Source organism: Montipora foliosa, chromosome 1, assembly GCF_036669935.1.
Source record: "Montipora foliosa isolate CH-2021 chromosome 1, ASM3666993v2, whole genome shotgun sequence".
NCBI lineage: Eukaryota > Metazoa > Cnidaria > Anthozoa > Scleractinia > Acroporidae > Montipora > Montipora foliosa.
The window spans coordinates 14,795,071-14,815,070 of record NC_090869.1 but is presented as its reverse complement, the minus strand read 5'-3'; the positions used below and the strand labels follow the sequence as shown (position 1 = coordinate 14,815,070).

The following is a 20,000-nucleotide window of genomic DNA, read 5'->3' as shown; positions in this document are numbered from 1 at the left end:
TGGGAGACTAAACTTTTGACCATTGATGAAATTGTTTATTTTGTAATTATGTTTGTTCTTATTTTTCAGCTGGTGTTCCTCTTGAAATCTTTTGGTTCTTGTGTGGGAAAGATACCATGTCAATCAGGTATTGAGGAGGGGAGGGGTAAAATGAGGAATGGTGTAGTGGAGAGAGCATTGGCCTTCTGACGTTGTGGCCTGGGCTCAATCCAATTGGTAGAGCACTTGCAAATTCTATGCTCAGCTAAAATACACTTGTGCTTTGTTCTTCTTAGTTTGTCCATTTTATCATATCAAATTACTGGAAATAAACACTGGAAATAAAATTGTGTTTGGAATATAAACTACCGTATTAATAATAGTGTAACTTTGAAGATTTAAAGTCAATCTTGCGCGTAAAAGCTAAACAGCGAGCATCACCATTTATTGGCTGTGCCACAAAACTTATCCAAATTCAGCGAATGAGAACTGGCAACCAAATCAAGTTAAACATAAAGTTACATGTAACTACCAGTATGTAGTTAAAAGGTTGAATTATGGTTTGAGTAAAACAGCAAATACAGAGAGGCAATGATGGGCATAATTGAAGAATATCAAAAATAATGGATTGTAACGGGGGATTTTGGAAACTGTTCAGCCTATATCAGGTTTTCAAAGTTTACATCTCTGTTGTTTGAAACTCAAATTATCTATACTTGACACACAGTTGTCATAGAGCTTTGATTTACAAGTATATAAATTCTTGGTTAACCCATTGACCCCTAAACCTCCCTGGACTGGCCCCCCTCGATGGTTAAAATAGTCTGGCGTTAGACAGGCACTAGACAGTCCCACTCGGACCAGGAGTCGAAGGGTTGCAGTGAGTGGATGTTGACCCTGACACCTGAATCACCCTGGAATGACCCCGTTCAACGAGTCAAGTAGTCTGGCGTTAACAAGAGTAAAATCTATAAAGGCCCTCTCCCAGGAGTCAATGGGTTAACTAACATAAAGTTGCATAGCGAGTACCGGTAGGGACAAATAATATTGGTGAAACTATACAAAATGAACTGCACTGCTATGACACAGTAGTGACACAGCTTCTAACCATGGTTGATGGCAATGCAAGCAACATTCTGGAAATGTTTCAGTTCATGAAGTTTAGAGTTTGACAGTAATGACTAAATTGAATAATACACTAACTATGTGTACATGAGTGAAGGAATGGCATTGGATTCAACTTGTTACTGCTCTATTTTAACGTAATGCAGGTCTCACCTGAATCTTTATGGAGCATTAAAGAGGTTCCAGCAGTGGCACAATGCAAGCATTACTGTTATTTGTGGAAGTGACTATGACAGGTAAGACAGACAGGGCCTACAGTTTATAGACTTGGGCCCGGTTGTTCAAAAGCCGATCAACACTAATCCCAGATTAAAAATAATTAACCAAGGAGTTTCTTTCTCTACTCCCAAACCCTGTTCAACGCCGGTAATCGGCAAAACTTTACATTAGAAGAAGTCAATCTTTAAAAACAAAAAGAAGAAAAAGAAACTTTCACTAAAAAGTTGAAAAAATAAAAGCAAAGTTTACACTAATCCGGGGTTAAGTTAATCAGCTTTTGAACAACTTGGCCCAGAGTACTGAGTAAAGTGATCACCTTATATATTGCCATGTATTTTTGATGCTTAATACAAAGAAAGAATTTTGCGTTCATAGCTATCTGTCCCACTTTGTAAGGGTATATAACCTACATGTATTCATCCCTGAAACTGCCTCCATTGGCGAGTAAAATTGTCTGGCATTAGACAGAGTAAAATCTGTACATCTCACTTTCAGGAATGAAAGGGTTAATATTAACCCATTGACTCCCATGGGTTCCCCATTGACAAGTAAAATCGTCTGGCGTTAGACAGAGTAAAATACAAAGTCTGACCGGTTTGGATGTCAAAGGGTTAATGCAATTTTCTTTACTTTTTTGTTGTCATTACAGAAATTCATTTTTGAAAACCTGGCAGATGAGTTTGCATTTATCTGTGATACAGCTCAATGGAAAAGAGGCAATTCGAGAAGTATTCAATCCATCAGTTGTATGGCATGGCTCTCTGATCTTTAATGAGGTATGAGTAAAGTTGGAGGTGCACTATAAATGGTTTGACCCATTGACTCCTAAAGTGTCTCCAATAGACCTGTTTCGTATTCTCACGGTTAGACTGGATCTAGCATGAAATGGAGGCTAATGCAGGGCTAATGCAGGGGATCCAACCCATCTGCTAGAAAACGAAACTGGTCTAAATGTATCGACAAGCAAAATCGTTTGGTGTTAGACAGAGTAAAATCTGTTAAGGGCAATGGGTTAATATGGAGTGATACCCTGTTGTGTGTAGATCATACAATCAAATTTTCGTCATAAATTATGGTCATTGACCTTGAGAGCGTTGTATTAAGGGGCTTTGTCACGAACTTTAGCCAAATTCAATAATGGGAAAATGGCAACCAAATCAAGCCTTACTCAAGAAAGGTTTTAATAAAACAGCAAATACAAATAAAGGCAGGGATGGGCAAATCAAAGAAGATTGAAATGGAATGCAACATTGGGGTTTTGAAAACTGTTCACCTTAACATTAATTTTCAAAGGTTCTCTTTTACTTGCGACGTAACATGTAAATTATCTACACTTGAGTGTTTGCCAGAGGTTGTTGTAATGTATACATTGCTTACTAGTCAGATTCTGCAATTTTGTGGACAGGTACGGTTATAACAGTTTTTTTTCCATCTGTTACCTTATTATAGGATCAGTCCAAAATCACATTACCTGGTTTTAAATTATGCAACAGAAGAGGCCAGGAAAATATTAAACCTAATTTTAAAAGGTTGGTCTATGAATTAATAACGAGAAATGGGAGTTGTCAAATGTTGACTATGGGTTACTAACAAAAGATTGGATTGCTTAGTGACCAGGAGATAAACATTTGAGTCACTGATCACTATTGTAGTAGATAAAATATGAGCGGGAGATCTGTATGGGTGTTTACAATGGCAAGCCGAAGGCGAGCCATTGTAAATGCCCATACAAATCATATGCAAAATTAATATTCAATAAAGCAATACATTGAATACAATGGAGATCTGTATCAAAAGTTAATGAATACTAATTAGCTGAGCAGAAGTTTGTATTAAAAGTTAATTCTACTGTTTAAATAATATTTAGTTGTTAATAATAATATACCTGCTGATTGGTCATAACTTTGATGAATATTATTAAGGACGGTGCCTACTATTGTTATTGCACATACGTTCTGCGCATCTCCAGATACTCCGATTTCCTATCGGTAGTGCTTACTAATGCAGGGATATTTTTGCACAGTTTAAATTTATGCAGAGAAAGCAGAACTTAGCAAATGCTCTTGGTATCCAAAAGGAAAATTGGCGTAACCATGCATTTTTCAGAGATAATTAAGCTTTAATTTGGAAAGGAACGCCATACATTGCTTTGTATTTTAAAGCTTTTTGCTAATATTGTTGATTAATTATCTTTGAAAAATGCGTGGTTACCCCCAATTTTGTTTTGGATTATAATAACACTTGTTGAGATCTGCTTTTCCCGCATATTTATAAAACCGCGCAAAAATACGTTTGAATTAGTAGGCACTGTCCTTAAGTAATTTTAGTCCAAGTAGATGAATGAAGGTGGCTTACAAGAAGTTTTTGTGTTGCTTTCAATATTTATTATATTTTTCATGCCAGTTTTTGTTTTGCTTCCATCTAGACGATGTTCTTTTCTTATATTTTTGCTTCTACAGTTTACTCGTAGGTCTATAAAAATACTGATCTTTACCTTCTTTTGTGTTTTTTTAACAGAATTTTAAATAACTCCATTGTGATTGACAATGTCGATCTCTGCATCGGACCAGAGATAATTATCTTTTGTAAAGTTGAGAAGAGTACAGTTCCATTTCACTTGTTTGTTCCTGTTAAACTAGGGCTGTATCCTTGTAAAAATTTATTTACTCTGTACCTGTCATTACAGAAGTCCAACTGATACAATATAAACGAAAATGAGCAATTCAGCCTCACATTTCTGTACTCTATTAAGTTTCTCCTTCTTATAATAATTAAAAATAACTATTATTTATAATGATAATAATAATAATAATAATAATAATTGCTATTGTTATTATTATTCCTAATTATGGTCTTGTATACACATTAATTTTATTCACATGTATATATTCCTATGTGCATACATGTACTGTATAATAAACTAGTTTGTTTTTAACTTTCCGTTCTTTCAGATTATTATAATGTGTATGAGACAAAAGAAAGTAAAAAACAGAGGAAAAATTTAAACTACTGTACAACATATACAAAGTATTATTGTCTATTAATAAAATATATTATACAGGTGAGTATCTACTTAGTGTTAACTTGTTTTGGATAATGATTAGTAAAAGAGGCCAAAAAATGCTTCAGCAGACCCACACTGGTGACCAAATATCTTTCAAGGATGAAATTTGATGGCATTTGAAGCTGACACAACAGGTTTACGTGACTGACAGTTTGTTTGGCCTCACTAATGGTGTCTGATGATATTTAGAGGCAAAAGAAGCTTTCAAATTATCATTAACTACCATAGAGTTCCGATAGTAGCGACCCTCGTTACTTTCGGAATTAGCAGCCTTTGGGGGTTGCTACTTTTGGGGGATCGTTACTTTAGGGCAGTCGTTACTTTCGGGGAACAAATCTCGTTTACAAATAGAGCTGGTGCGAGCTTTTTTTCCGAAATAAAAATGAACAACATAAAATTAATAAAAGAACAACATTAATTTATTTGCGTCCCCTCTGTATAGATTGTGTTTCATAAAAAGAAGATAACAAGGATAAATACAGCAAAAAACTATATAGAAAACTATATAGAGTTTTCAATTTCAATTTGAAGAAATGTTACTGCAGTGAATACAAAATTATACCGGTTTACGGTACTGCTTACATCGCTACTTCAGTGAACTGATGTCCAGGACGAATGGTGGCACATTAAGCTTCCCCTTGTTGTAAATTAAAGTGCTTTATCGTGAACAATTTGCGACACTGCATGAACATATTATTGTGCATCAAAATTTGGCAAATTAATGGTATACGGTATAACGTTTAAAAAACTTGGTGTCGCTACTTTCTGGAGGGGAGAGTCACTCTTTTCGGGAGGTCACTACTTTCAGGATTTACTAGCAGCCACAAAAAATTGATGTTAATTTCGGGGGGTTGCTACTTTCGGGGGTCGAACTTTACGGTATATTGGAGAGATTTTAAAACCTAATTGTTGATAAATAACCCTTAACAGATGTACAGAAGCATAGCCTGCCCTTCATTAAAGTGTTCAGCTAGACTTGTTCAATGGCTTTCCTTAGAAAATAAGAAGGTCAGTATTGGTTGGTAATGCATCTTAAATTAATGTTTAGAGGGTGACAGCTGATAAAGGTACAGAATTATTCATGTCGAATGTTACCCTTATCACTAATCTGTGAGAGAATTATTAATACTTTACAATTAATATGAATAAAATTACTAATAATATAATCACATTATTTTCCTTTTTTTGTTGTTGTTTTTTTGTTTACTTATGCCAAACACCTACAGGTAAATATAGAAATATAGTAAACAGTTACATTATTGCGGTAACAACTACCTACTTACATAAGTGGAGGACAAGCAGAATATTACATATTATAGAAATTAACATTTATTTAATATTCTTGAATACATTATTAAGGAAATTTAAAAAATTGCTTTAGAATTAATTATTAGGAATAAGATTACTAATATTACTATATCATACGTTGTTATATACTCAGCATAATATTACATAACTTCTGATTGGTCAATGAATGCATAAATAGGTGAAAGAATGCAATATGGAAGTTGCTATGGAAACAGCAATTGAGTAATTTTGTTGAGTGTATAATAAATAAAAAATGGTATTAACTTGCTCATACATTTCAATATTTATGACCACTTGTTGTGTTTTGAAAGTTCTCAAATTTTGAGAACTTTCAAAACATTTCTTGTGCCCATAAAATTACTTTATTTTATTAGCCACATTAGTTCTTGTAAATACCTATTTGCTTTTGGTATCTGTGTCATATCTTTCACTCATTAACCACAAGCCATGTTTTTGTTTTTTAAGGTAGTGATATATTGGAGGCATGTTTGTTCGAATATGTCACTTAAAAAGTCTTATGTTGCTTTCCTTATTAGAATATTGCATTGATAGGAAGTGTTAAGCTTACTGTATCCTCTGCAAAGATCTCGAAAGAAAAGAACACAGAAGCATGGTATAAGTTCGTCCAAGGTCAAAGTTGTTCAGGTGTGACACATTTTTTGTATGTGACTTTTTCTTTGCCTTTTTTTGTAAAATATCAATTGTTTACTGTTGACAAGAATGTAAATGATCGAGGATGGGTGGGGGGGGGGGGGGGGGTATTTGTTAGATAAGGGGCATCCTTTAGAAAGAGGCACTCATTCTTTCCTTCATGCTTATTAAACTATAATTTTTCATACATGCCCGATACTCACCAAATGATATGAGCCCAAAAGTTCTGTTTGTTGATCCGGAGAGTATTCGACCTGACGATTGCATTTCATAATGAGAGATGATCATGCACCCTTATCCCACGAATCAAACGACCCGTACGATTCGTGAATCAAGTTCACGACTCATGTTGTTTCCACAATTGCATCTAATATTTAGAGGCTACAATCTGTCATCAAAGCAGGGAAGAGTCCACAAGGCTGGCAACTGGTTAATGTTTTGAAATCACTGAATGACCAGCATGTTTTAGGCGCCTCTTTCACACAGTGCTGACAAACCAATTAAAATAGTGCTGATAAAGAGTATTTGACTACAAGCACTTATGGTAGAACGGTTGACTTTCAACAATTGCCCGGGGTGTCTATTAAATTTTGGGGCTTCTAGGAGGAGGGTGGGGGGGGGGGGGTTGTTAAATATATATGAGGCGTTTATTAGAGAGTGTTCATTTCGCTTTAACTGTAAAAAGGTCAGCCGAACAAAAAATCTGTAGTTTGTAGGAAGATAGAAAACAGAGTGTGAGACTAATCTCTGAGGCTATGTAAAGTCTAGAGATGTCATTCACAGTTCTTCATTGTGATCTGGTTCAACCATATTGGTATCCTTGGCCACTTTGATGTCTGAGTCAGTAATGTCCCAGTTTGGGAAGTCGGGCTCATCCAGTACTGAGAGTTGTGCTTGTAACTGTTCCGATCACGCTTCACAAGATTGGCCTTTCTATAAGCAATGAGTCACTGAATCTTCAGAGCCATCAACTGCCAGATTCAACACACGAACGAATTCCCTCATTGCCAAAGGTTGTGGAAACAAAAACGTGAAGTTGGTCTCATCGTTCCTGGGTGTTGAGTTGGACTTCATATGCTCCACAGGAGAACCATCTGGAGAGCTGCAACCTTCGCTTCCTCCTTCGTATCCTGCATGGGCATTTCATGGCAGGCTAAGGTCGCCAACCACCAAGTTTTCGAGAAAGCAGGCTCTCTCACCATGCACCTCACACTCTGTAGTTGTGATGGCTTGGGCATCTGCACTGTATGCATGTGGTTGTTGGATGCATCCCCTGGAAGGACCTTGGCGAGCTAACTTCAGGACACTGCCTAACAGGTCATCCAATGTGCTACTCTTTACGGATGTCTGAAAATGGGACTCGATCAAAACAGCTGGGAACTGTTGGCAGCTGATCATGGTTGCTGATGTCGTGCTGTCCGTGAGGGAGTCAAGAGTGGCAAGGTTAAGAGGAATCTTCGGCTGGAGGACAAGAGACAACCGAGGAAGTAGACAGCAGAACCAATCCTCCAATGAGTTGTCAGTGTTTGTGTGCAACGCCTGTGGAAGAGAGCCATCCAAGAATTGGACTGCTGAGCCACATCAGTCGTTGCCCTCAACAAGAGTGAACTGACTTACCATGGCACTCCCATTGTCCTCAGTCCCTCAAGACACTTGAAGTGACTTGAATTTAGATTAACCTTCAAACCTTCGGAAAAAAACACACATCCGGTAAATAAACTACCCACACACTGCATTTTAAATTTCCCGAATATTCAAACTTTTTGCAGTACCTTTTATCATTAGTGTCCAGGTGATTAAAATGAGACCCATTAGTTCAGTGACAGAGCATCTATTTCAGCAATGTCTGTACTCAAGGCTTGAACCTGGTGTAGTTCGTAGTCTTTGAAGTCCACCGCAATCTAAAAACAGCACTTGTACCTTAACCTCAGCCATTCGGCAAAAATGTTTACAGCCCAATTATTTTTATATTAGTTGAAACTGGAACGGTTGGGAAGACGATTTTAGCAGGCGAAAACGACGTGATTCTGACTCACTCTCCATCACGCGTTATTATGTAAATTTATTCAAAAGTTCTACCTTATAAACTCACCAAAATATTGAATATTCATTTCCTTTGCAAATTACTATCACTTGTCCAATAGAACAAAAAATCATCACAGAGCAAAAAAAAAAAAGTTTGTGAAGTCATGTCGAAAACTTGTGCTTTGTGTTTCATCAGAGGTCTCAAACACCTCGAAACAATAAAAGTACTCCGCGTTCTGTCATCTGCTTCTCGGTGTTTGAAACCCGTGATGAATTACTCGCACTTGTTTTTGACATATTATAATGTCAAAAAACTGCGTTTTGCAAAATAGCAAGTTTACAAAAATTTGCTATTTTGCAAGATGGAACAATGTTTATTGCAGTAATGGGATGACGCCAGTTAGAAGAAGTATATCTTACAAAAATGAATATGACCCATTGTCTCATTCATGTTTATTGTTTCTTTTCCTTTCGCAAAATGGGTGATCCGGGAAGCATTGATGCCTCTTTGTAAAGTCCAAGCCATCAAGTAATGAACTTGATCACCAATCCATATGTTCAAGAAATAATGAATTACAAATCAATAACTCAAGTCGTTATTTCATAGTTCTTTGCGCAAGGGAGAAAATGCACATTGTGTCTCCTTTGTTTTTGGTGTTTGTTAGCAGTTTGTCAACCATATACTAACCCATGACAAATGAAACTGTCTACAGCGTGGTCTGTAGGCCTGAGCGGCAATGAATTGCCAGACCAATTTAACTCGACAACTTAGGAACTCATAAGACCTGACAAAGCGGTACAATGTCAGGGTCGACATTCCAACATGCGTTTGCCATGCAGAAATGACCCTGATACCAATACCATACACTTTCATAACAAGCAATAGCAATTATCCGAAAGTCATTTAAAATGATGGCTGAATGAGAGGGATGTTTTCATTGTTATCTTTCGTAAGGGGTGTCCACCTGCATCTCCACCAAATCTAAAAATCATCAATTTACGACAAGGACGACTAAGCTGGCCAAACCAGCAGAAAAATGTAATTTCTTGCTTTTCTTTTTAATTCGTTTGGTTTACTATGATCTACTAGTTTATATTGCGTATGCTGTTAGTTTAGTTGTTCCCTTTCCTCAGGGTCTTGTGATGCTGCATTAGATGGGGAATACGTTTCCACATATTTTTGCCCACAGCGAAAGGGTGTTTTTAGTGGTTTTTCAGCCTATCATATTAGGCTGTAATCAGGATTTGTTCGCATTGTATGACTAACTGAAACTCGTGCTAGTGTAGTCAGATCCCAGGCAGGGGTACTGCCAGAATAATTGTGTTGGGTCAACCTGATAGATAAGTTATGTAAGCCAAACGTATGGTCATCTTCATAGGTACTTCATGTAAGCCAAACATATAGTCGTCCTAATAGGTACTTCATGTAAGCCGAACATATGGGCATCTTGGCAGGTATGTCATGTAAGCCAACATATGGTAATCCTGGTAGCTACGTCATGTAAACCAAACATATGGCCATCCTGGTAGAACCGTCATGTAAGCCAAACATATGGTCATCCTGATAGGTACGTCATGTAAGCCAAACATATGGTCATCCACATAAAAAATGTCATGTAAGCAAAACATGTCGTCATCTTGGCACGCACGTCATGTAAGCTGAACATATGGTATTCCTGATAGGTACGTAATATAAGCAAAACAGATGGTCATCGTGATAAATACGTCATGTAAGCAAAACATATGGCAATCCTAATAGGTACTTCATGTAAGCCAAACATATCGTCGTCCTGATAGATACGTCATGTAAGCCAAACATATAGTCACCCTGATAGATACGTCATGTAAGCCAAACATATGGTCATCCTGATACATATGTCATGTAAGCCAAACATATGGTCATCCTGATACATATGTCATGTAAGCCAAACATATGGTCATCCTGATAGGTACGTCATGTAAGCCAAACATATGGTCATTCTGATACATACGTCATGTAAGCCAAACATATGGTCACCCTGATAGGTACGTCATGTAAGCCAAACATATGGTCACCCTGATAAATACGTCATGTAAGCCAAACATGTGGTCATCCTGATAGGTACGTCATGTAAGCCAAACATGTAGTCATCCTGATAGGTACGTCATGTAAGCCAAACATATGGTCATCCTGATAGATACCTCATGTAAGCCAAACATATGGTCATTCTGATAGATACCTCATGTAAGCCAAACATATGGTCATCCTGATAGATACGTCATGTAAGCCAAAGATGTGGTCATCCTGATAGATACGTCATGTAAGTGAAACATGTGGTCATCCTGTTAGATATGTCATGTAAGCCAAACATATGATCATCCTGGTAGGTACGTTATGTAAGCCAAACGTATGGTCATCCTGGTAGATACGTCATGTAAGATATGGTGATTGCGGTAGGTACTTCATGTAGGTCAAACAGCATATAGGCATTTTGGTAATTTAGTGATGTAAGGGAAACTTCTACACATCCAGGCAAACTCTTTATGTATTCCAAGCATATAGATTTCCAGATAGGTACTTGTTGTAAGCTGAACATTTGGCTGAGCATATGGAATTTAGGTAGGTACTTCATGTAAGGCAAGCATGTAGGCACTTCACATAAGCCAAGCATTTAAGCTAATCCTTGAGGTCCTTCAGATAAATTTTTATCAAGGGTGATTGGTATGTCAACCTTGATTCAGAAAATGAAGTATCCAACACACTAAAGATCCTTCAGGAGGATTATTTTTAATAACAGCCTTACATTTAAACCATGTATAGTTTTTTTTCAGAAAAGTACCCTTGCTAAAGGAGCTGCCTTATGTCTAAGGAAATTTATCCCTGCACATATTATACTTCAACTGTATAAAGTATACTCTGTACTTCCTTCCTCTATTATACTGTATTTTAGTCTGGTTCTCATTATTAAATCAATAGAAGAGAAAAATCTAAAAGATACTGATTAACATATTCTTAAATTCATCTTGAATACACCTCATCATCAATCCAATTTTGATCTGGGTTTATCCCCGTGAACAGGGGTGGCCGGATTTACCCCACTTTGTCAGCACGCAGATATGTATAATTCTAGAGGTAAATAGACTGCGACTCACAAAGCCTGGGAGTCTCCAAGATCATTAATGGTAGTACCATCCGATTATTTTTCAGGGATTTCAGATGCTAAAACTGATGATGACGTTGATTATGACAGAAGGATTTGTCTGATATGCAGCGAAAGTGATGAAAAGCTGGCTTTGTTTTTCTTGAGAGCACCAGAGCATTTAAATGGCAAATTATATCATGATTTGACCATGATACTTTCATCTTTCTTGATTTCACAGGATCAGGAAGGTACTGTGTGGTAGAAAATAAGCTAGAAGTATTTCATTCACTTCTACGCAAAGAATGTTTGGCACAAGCAACCAAGAATTGATTTTTGGATAAATTTGAAGCGTTGTTTCAAGATGTAGGAAGATTTTTCTTTTTTAAAATACTCAAGTTTGTAGGTTATAACAGCACAATAATCCAAAACAATCAGGGGCACCCAACGTCAATTTTTGGAAAATATCTGTTCGGAAGACAATTTTAGATCTAGAGTTTTCGGAACATTTGTTGTAAAATTTCTTGCTTGCCTGCCTGTCCTAGGATTTTCGAACATCTAAAAAATGGTATAATCGCCCATTTTTAACGGATTTTTAACCTAAAATGGTCACCTAGAATTTTCGAGAGCCTTTTTTCTGGCTGAAATTTTCGGAAAGAGAAATTTTAATCCCTATAATTTTCGGATCTCTAGACTTTCAGCTAGGAAATCCGAACAGATGAAAAATTTTTAGGGGATAAAAATATGCCTATATCTACCGTTTAAATGCTAAAATACGTTTGACAATGCTATGTTTAAGTGGTTTTGAACTAAATTCTTGTTGGGTGCCCCTGAACAATTGAAACTAGGCTTCAACCCTCCTGTAAATTTTCATGATACATGTCACCGATAGTTCTTTGAAAACAGCTGTGCAAATTAATTTGTGAAGTCAACCTGGTGTCGAACCCATTCCACTTCATTGCTTGGTTTTTGATCAAAGTTTGACCAATTTTCCAATCTTTCCAACCCAATAAAAAAGTGAAACTGCAATCAAAAGGTTCCAAAAACTACACAATAATACTTGGGGCGATTTTGAAGAATACACATAGTGGAAATGTTTGCTGAGGTGATAGGCACTTTAACCGCTGACCAGTTATTTAGTTGAGAATCGGATTACCGTGTGGAGTGTGGCGGGTTTAAACTTGTGGGCCAGACACTCTGGGTCTTAAAAATAACTGAAGACAAAGCGCTGCCTTTGTAATAACATCTGTACATAGTTTGTCGTTCAAGTCTTCTTGGATAAAAACTATAAACTATTATTTGATTGCACTCATGTGATAAGACGGCCATGTTGGTGCCAAAACAATAGAAAAATGTAGCTTAAGTTTTGCATAATAATAGAGTCAAATTCCCGAAATACTATTTTGCTGTTGTTCTTTCCACCAACATGGCCGCTGTGACGTCAGGTGGAATCAAAGAATAGGCCTTGCCGCACAACCCTTGCTCAACGCTGTGGGACATTTAAAAAACGAAGAGTTTAAAGGACGAAGTTCGCGAAGAGTAGCGCATGGATTTCCTGGTGTCGTGGTCTACCTCTGCCATCATGTGGTTGACCTGGCTGCATGAGCTTGAAGGGTCTCTGAGTGAATGATACCACAAAACTTAAATACAGCCCCACGTCAGGCTCAGACACTTCTTTGCATATAAATGGCATGTATTATCCTATGCCTCGTTCACCAAAGCTGGGAATTTGGTATTTCTTCGGCTGTTGTGAAGACATTTTTGGTAATTTTTACCTTCGGTCTGATTCATCCGTGGCCTTTTTTTTTTTTTGCGTTTTGCAGTGGGAGGACCTTTAAAATTCCCAGATCTAACAGACAGCTTTTTAGAAACACAAAAGAATTTAACTGAAGTTCTTCTCTGCAAATTGCAGCAAGAACTTGGTGGTGAGTGAATGTTTATGGAATTAACTTAATTTCCTGATTTAGAGAAATGTATAAAATTCATTATAATAATAATAATGACTCCTAAAGAGCTGTTTGCATCAGGCCTGGGTTTCGTTCTTAAAGACTGGTTTTCACTAGCGATGCAAGCATAAGCGTAAGCACAAGAAGCATACACAACCTCAGTAGTTTGTTGTTCATGAGATCCTTTTGTTAGAACAATAGACACTAATTAACAACAAGTAAATGCGCTTGCGTGCGTTGCTTGTGCTTATACTTGCGTCGCTAGTGAAAACCAGGCTTAAGCACACAGCTCTTTCACCTTCGTTGCAGTCTTGAGGGCTGAATGACGAAGGGGTGCAGCTTAACGACAGCTAGCCGAAAGCATATATGTTGGCAGTAAAATCCGTTTTCAGGTTTAATCCGTTTTAACCTAGGTTAAATTGGTGATCCTCATTTTACCTAGGTTGAATACACACTCAGATGGGTTGAAGAAACTTTTTTGGAGCCTAAATTAAGCCTAGAGAAAAATTGGGGTCAGGTTAGGATTAGTTTTGGTTGTCATACATAGGTATTGATTGACCAATCATAGAAAAGTAAATAATGAAAAGAACTGGGTTGGGTTGAGCATGTTCGGCGTTGTAGTGTAGTGGTGAAGACACAGTACTACAGATCTGGGCCCAGTTGTTCAAAAGCCGATTAATGCTAATCCCAGATTAAAAAACCAAGGAGTTTATTTCTCTACTCCCAAATGCTGTTCCACGCTGATAGAGGAGGAGGAAGTCAATATTGAAAAATAAAAATAAGCAAAAGAAATCTTCACCAAAAAGTTGAAAAAATGAAACCAAAGTTTACGCTAATCCTGGATTAGGTTTACCGTCTTTCGAACAACCGGGCCCAGGAGGGTGCGAGGTCGAGTACCGGTAAGTGCATGGTACAGTTCTTTGTTCCCTTATTATGTTATAATGTTGAGACTGAATACAAGTGTATGAATACAGAAACCGATAAGATGATGCCAAAGATAAGAAGATGTGTTTAGATGCGTAAGACAGAGCTTGAGGAGGGAAGGTACAAGTATTCCTTTTAGAGGGGGTTTAAGCTACAGTTGGTTGAGTGCATAATTCAACCTAGGTAAAATGCCGATGACGAATTTGACCTAGGTTAAAACCTGACAACGGATTTTACCTGCAACATATATGTATGACGCTTCTGGGAGCAATTATACGGTTCATGTTTAATCACGTAGCACAGCACCACAGCCAGATGTGTCGATCTAATGAGGCAGATGATCTAATGAGGCCAGATGTGTCGATGTGTCGATCTAATGAGGCAGTTAAACTGGAGTACCCAGAGAAAAACACTCAGTTAAGTCAGGTTGAGATCAACTGGCTGAACTTCAGCCCTCATGTGATTGCTGGCGGTTGATAACCGTTTTTCCAGCGCGACTCCCTGGCAAGGAGTACAGCACGGGCTATTTCCAAACTGTCCACCATTAAGATATTAACTCCATCTAACTGGACTTTGACTTCGTTGATCAGGTGGGACTGAACACGTATTTCCTCTGAGCAGGTCGTGCGACGAGAATGGCCTTTGCGCAAACCAGACGCAAACTTGTTAAGGCCAAGAGAAATTAATTAAGGATACGTTAAAGGCCCACCTTCAACCGACAGGCATTTCGTGCCGCGGAACAATTTTCATATATGAAAATCCTGCCAAAGCTGAAATTCATCCAACTAGATCGTTACGATAAGGAATGCGAATTTCCATAACAAAAACAAACGGTCGAAAAGCCTGTTGGTTGAAGGCATTCGTCGTTAGTGAAAACCAGTCTCAATTGTCCCAAGCGACCGTTTTTGTCACTTGGTTTTTCCGTTTAGTGTTGTTTCCAGCTGTAAACAGTGTCTGACTTCGTCAAAGAACTGTGGAAAGTCATAGCCAAAACTAGAGCAAACGATGAAAGCACATGATTAATAGTAAACGTTCCGCCTCTTTTCTGCATTCAATTACCCTTATTTTGTTAATTCTTCTTGTGACCTTTTTTGGCAGAAGGTTGGCTCTGTTACACCCTTTCTCAGTTTGGCTGCATTTTTGTTTTTACCAAAAAACATTAACACACAAGTGCACTCGGAATATCGTGGGCATGCGTAAATGGCAGGCCAAAACTAATGAGTTTTCAACATTTTTCATTATTTATCGTATGGTAAAAAAATTACCCAAATCATGATATTAAGATTTCGTTGTGGCATTTCGCATGGATCAAGGATCATTGTCATTCTTGTTCTTTTCAGGCCAAACGGATAATCCCTGTCAAGCCCATCCTCCAGATATCTTAAACCAGTTGGCTGAAGCGAAGTGGAAACTTTTACAAGAGGAAAGGTTAGTTCATGCAACATACTGAGGAGCAAACTCTGGCATTGTATAAATAACTGCTTTACTATTGATTCGGCTCTTACCTTTACTGAACCATTCAAAGGTAGACAACTGGCTAATGCTTGGAACCGTCCACTTTCTCGGTCTCTTCACTTTTCTTAACGTGGTTGTTATAGCCAGATTTTATTGCTTTATCGAGATATCCTTACGCTTTGTCTTACGAACGAACGAACGAACGAAGAAAGAGATCCGAAGAGCTTACAAATATTTTTTGACCGCATTTTTTCCGCGCTAAATTGGAGCGCGAGGTAAGCTATTGGAAGGCGACACCTAAAAAAGGGAGTTGTCCAACTTTCGCGCGACCAGAATGTGAAATAAATCTGTGGAGTGTTTATTGCTTGTGCGGGAATTCTTGCTCCACTGAAGGCTGTTGTAAACTAAATTAATGAATATGTTAGCGAGACGACACTCGGAAGAAAAGTGGATGTTTCATGGCGTATCACTTACACGTGATTTTTTTTATTTATTCCAGGAAACAGTTGCTACAAGAGGGAAAAGAAATAGAACTTGAGGTTGTGAGAAGAGAGACTTTACTTCATAGCAAACCAGGTAATAGAGCGGTTTTCAATTGAATGTCGAAAGTAATTAGCGAATTGCTTTGGTTTTGTATTACTTCTCTCAGTGATTGGTTCAAAGTTCTCGTGCCACTTTTTCAACCAATCACAGGTGAAACCAAAACCAATCGTGGCTCGTGCGTGCACGTTTTCCCGCGCTTTGTGTCGGCTACGTGTAATTATTTCGAATTTTGATTGGTTTGCTGGATTGTCTCCGTCCTTTTTTAATTGGCCAAAGTAATTACTTTGGTTTTGGTTTTACGACACTCGATTGAAACTCACTCTAAAACAGAGAGAGTTGTGTTAATCCCATGACTTTGTTTGTAGCCCGCCGGTTTATTTTTTCTTCGTGAATTTTGCAGTTTTGAAACTTTGGAGTGAAATGGAGTCCAAACGGAATTCTATTTTAATTTCAACCTTTTCAGTTGTATTCGTTGTTTTGGACACATGGTTACTTTTTGCAGCTTACTTCTCATCTTGACGTATTTTATGTCTGTTTAATGACAGTGCCGATGTCTCCGAGCAAGTGGCCAGAGAGAATTTGGTTAATGAAAAACGACCCTGATTCAAAGTACGTCTGTTGGTTGAAATCTGATTATTTGTGCAGGAAGTCAGTCACTTAGAAGCCCCACGCATACACACACACACCCACACCCACACCGTCAAAGCGTTGAGTGACGTCGGCCCTAGAGGCTTTGATGTAGACTGTTTGGCAAGAAAGGGGACGGCCGATCATCTTTAACATGGTTTGCTTTATTATAGAACGTGTTTTCTGTCGTCTTTCTCAGCGCGTTTTACGAATTTTGTAACTCATTCTGTTCTTTCAAATGCTTCATTCACCAGAGTCAATAAAGTAGCTGGAAGCAACGAAACAAAATATTCATCAGGTTGGTCATACCTTGACAGTTGAATTTTAGTTTTTTTTATGTTAAACAACAACACTTACATATAACTTATTCTATTTTTGTTTTTGTTTGATCTTTTTTTTATTTTCAGAAGTATCCACATTAAGTGTCCAAGATATATTGGATAAATTTCGCTTAAATGGGATGCCTGTGACACGCAACCTTTGTCCTTTGGGGCCTCTTGTAAGTTGTCATCATGAAAGCGAAACTTGCTATTCTGTCGATTTTCCGGAGTCTACTGTTGCCTGTCATCCTTCGCTAAAAGATAACTTTTGTTGCTGTTTCTGATAATTCATTTTTTAGGAGGGTGGTTTGGTTGATAAACATGTTCAGGTGAACAATGCCAAAAGTAAGTGTTGTTTTGAACTAGTCCGTAAATGCCGATACTTCTCATTTGTCCTTGCCCCATCACTTTGAGGTGATGGGGCAAGGCAAAACCACTTTTCCCCCAAAAATATCTAGCAGTAAGCGTTCTAAAAATAGATAATAATTATACGGTAAAACTGATGGGTTGCATTCCATCACAGATCGAGACTCAGGGTAACAGGGTTATGAACTATCTGCGTTCTTGTTCCACTTGTACTGTCAAAACGTTCTTTAAAAATTGTTATACTCTAAGGCGATTTTCTAGCTGTGTTTTCCGTTTACTCAAAGTTTGATCTCTCTACTAAAACTCTTAATTAACCTCCTTTTCAGGCGTTGAAGACATAAAAGGAGAGGACTACCCAGAAGCTCTTTCGGCATCGTATCACGGCATTGAGTAAGATATAGGTTGTTTACCATTTACAAGCAGAAACCGGTTGGTACTAGGTTTGTTCAAATGGTAAGCAAAAACTCCCGATGGGAAATTTAGTTGGGATCGGCGTGGACCATTTACAAAATCCATTCAAGGTTACCGAGAGAGTCTGGAGGGAGGCAAAATCATGGGGGTATACAAATGATAAACACGTTTTCCGTTTGGGAATTTTGAACTACCTTTCAAGAAATCCCGTGTTCTCCGGAAATTTTCCTTTTGGGAAGACCAGAATAGGCTTACCATTTAAATTCCAACCGAAATTTCCGGATTTTTGTGGTAAATGGTAAACAGCTATAGCATTCAAGCGAAAGATAGCAGTGATCATCGCACTTACCTGGACAATTTAAGCAATTGCCTCTTGTAGACATCTGAAAAAATCCAGGTGGCTTCAATGAACGGGATTCGAACCAATGAACTCTGTGATGCCGGTGGAATACTCTGCCAACCAAGCTATGAAGCCACTCAGATGGGAGCAGGTCAATTTGCTAGGTTCACATGTTCCCGTGAAAGGACTGATTAAGGAAAAAAGTGTTTGGAAGAAATGTCTCTCCTTCAGTAAGATACAGACTCTGAAGAGGACCTCTGCTCAGGTATTCGAAACGTTAAGTCAATGTGTCCCACAACAGTCCTACATTCGCCGGGACGATCATACTTCACTCACTTATAATAATATTCCTGGGTTGAAACCAATTTCGAATATAGCCTTTACTATATGCAATTCAGTACATTTCTCGGCTAATAGTCAAATTTGCTGACTAATCTCAACTGATAAATGCGAAAGTATTTTGAATAATCTTTTGTCAGGTACTGTCTGGATGATCGTAGATCGTTGGCAAAAGATTCACAGCTCTCATTGCTGCAGTCTTCACATGTTAAACTGGAGACATTTTCTTCATACGTATCAAGAGACAAGCAAGCGGAAAGAAGACTTTACACGCGCTCTTTGAACAAAGGAACGAAAAATATTAACCAGAAACACAATCTGATGAAGCTTACGGTTCCACTGAATAGAACAAAATTGATGGCAACAACGACTGTTAAGACTGCACTTGCAAGAAGGTAAGAGCCAGAGTGTGCCGGCGATTATAGGAACTGATCTTCATGGTTCTTTGGGGCGGTTCTGTGACCAACGACCTCTTGAGATTTGCAAGAAGCACATAGGCGCAGTGTTGTTGCAAAATTTCCGAGTCTGCGCCGAAGAATGGGAAGTCTATGATCCGCTAACATTTGGTATGAAGCCAACCAGAGTCGTAAGAATTAGTGCTTACTGAAATGATCGCCGTCTCTCGGGACGAGAATGCTGGAGAATGGTTTTGAGAAAATATTTGGGCGTGAATCAAGGAAAGATACACACGATTTCCCGAACCTGCTCCAAACGTTATCCTCCCGTTGTTCCTTCCCAACCGAAAACCATCATTTAACTTATTTCCCCTGTGAAGGTCGTACTGGAGATAACAGTAAAGTGTAGATGCGCGCATCCCTCGTAAAATTTAAAAGTGTTCCACTAAATTTTGGGATTTGTGACATGAATTGCTGTAAATGGCCTGTGAAGTGGAATCAACTTTTTTTTGCTCCTCGTGCACTGCATGGTTGAATTTAAAGTGCCTCAGATTTTTAAGAAGCGCGCCTGAATTCTGATCAATGAAAAATGCGCTGTATAAATAATACGTAAGCAAATGGATGTAAACAAACATTTACTTTGAGCGCAAGGTTGCGGAAGTCGAGGCCACACGGAAACTAATTTGATTCCTTCGATTTATGCGGAGTCTCTGTTTTGTAGGCCGCTTGTCAAGAGGAAATCCCCGTTAAAACAAAACCTACCTGTTCCAGTGAAACGAAAAAGAGAAGAATCAGTTGAAGGTTGGTTGGTATATTCCCATCTTGTACTGATACGGAATGTTAG

The 20,000-nt window shown here is 38.2% G+C and overlaps 1 protein-coding gene across 2 annotated transcripts in view; it reads left to right on the top strand.

The window, feature by feature from the left end:
• LOC137990736 (mdm2-binding protein-like) overlaps positions 1-20,000 on the top strand; it is a 35,684-nt gene that overhangs the window by 10,108 nt on the left and 5,576 nt on the right. Inside the window, exons 6-23 of one of the 2 annotated variants that reach the window (XM_068835856.1) lie at positions 70-127; positions 1,251-1,340; positions 1,973-2,099; positions 2,773-2,852; positions 3,841-3,966; positions 5,326-5,395; positions 6,232-6,340; positions 11,559-11,741; positions 13,314-13,415; positions 15,701-15,788; positions 16,315-16,391; positions 16,904-16,967; positions 17,240-17,283; positions 17,396-17,484; positions 17,605-17,650; positions 17,998-18,061; positions 18,902-19,156; positions 19,878-19,957. In XM_068835856.1, the coding sequence (XP_068691957.1) occupies positions 70-127; positions 1,251-1,340; positions 1,973-2,099; positions 2,773-2,852; positions 3,841-3,966; positions 5,326-5,395; positions 6,232-6,340; positions 11,559-11,741; positions 13,314-13,415; positions 15,701-15,788; positions 16,315-16,391; positions 16,904-16,967; positions 17,240-17,283; positions 17,396-17,484; positions 17,605-17,650; positions 17,998-18,061; positions 18,902-19,156; positions 19,878-19,957 (1,752 nt within the window). Of the gene's footprint in view, positions 1-69; positions 128-1,250; positions 1,341-1,972; positions 2,100-2,772; positions 2,853-3,840; positions 3,967-5,325; positions 5,396-6,231; positions 6,341-11,558; positions 11,742-13,313; positions 13,416-15,700; positions 15,789-16,314; positions 16,392-16,903; positions 16,968-17,239; positions 17,284-17,392; positions 17,485-17,604; positions 17,651-17,997; positions 18,062-18,901; positions 19,157-19,877; positions 19,958-20,000 lie in introns of both variants that reach the window. The other variant, XM_068835849.1, reaches the window with a different exon arrangement.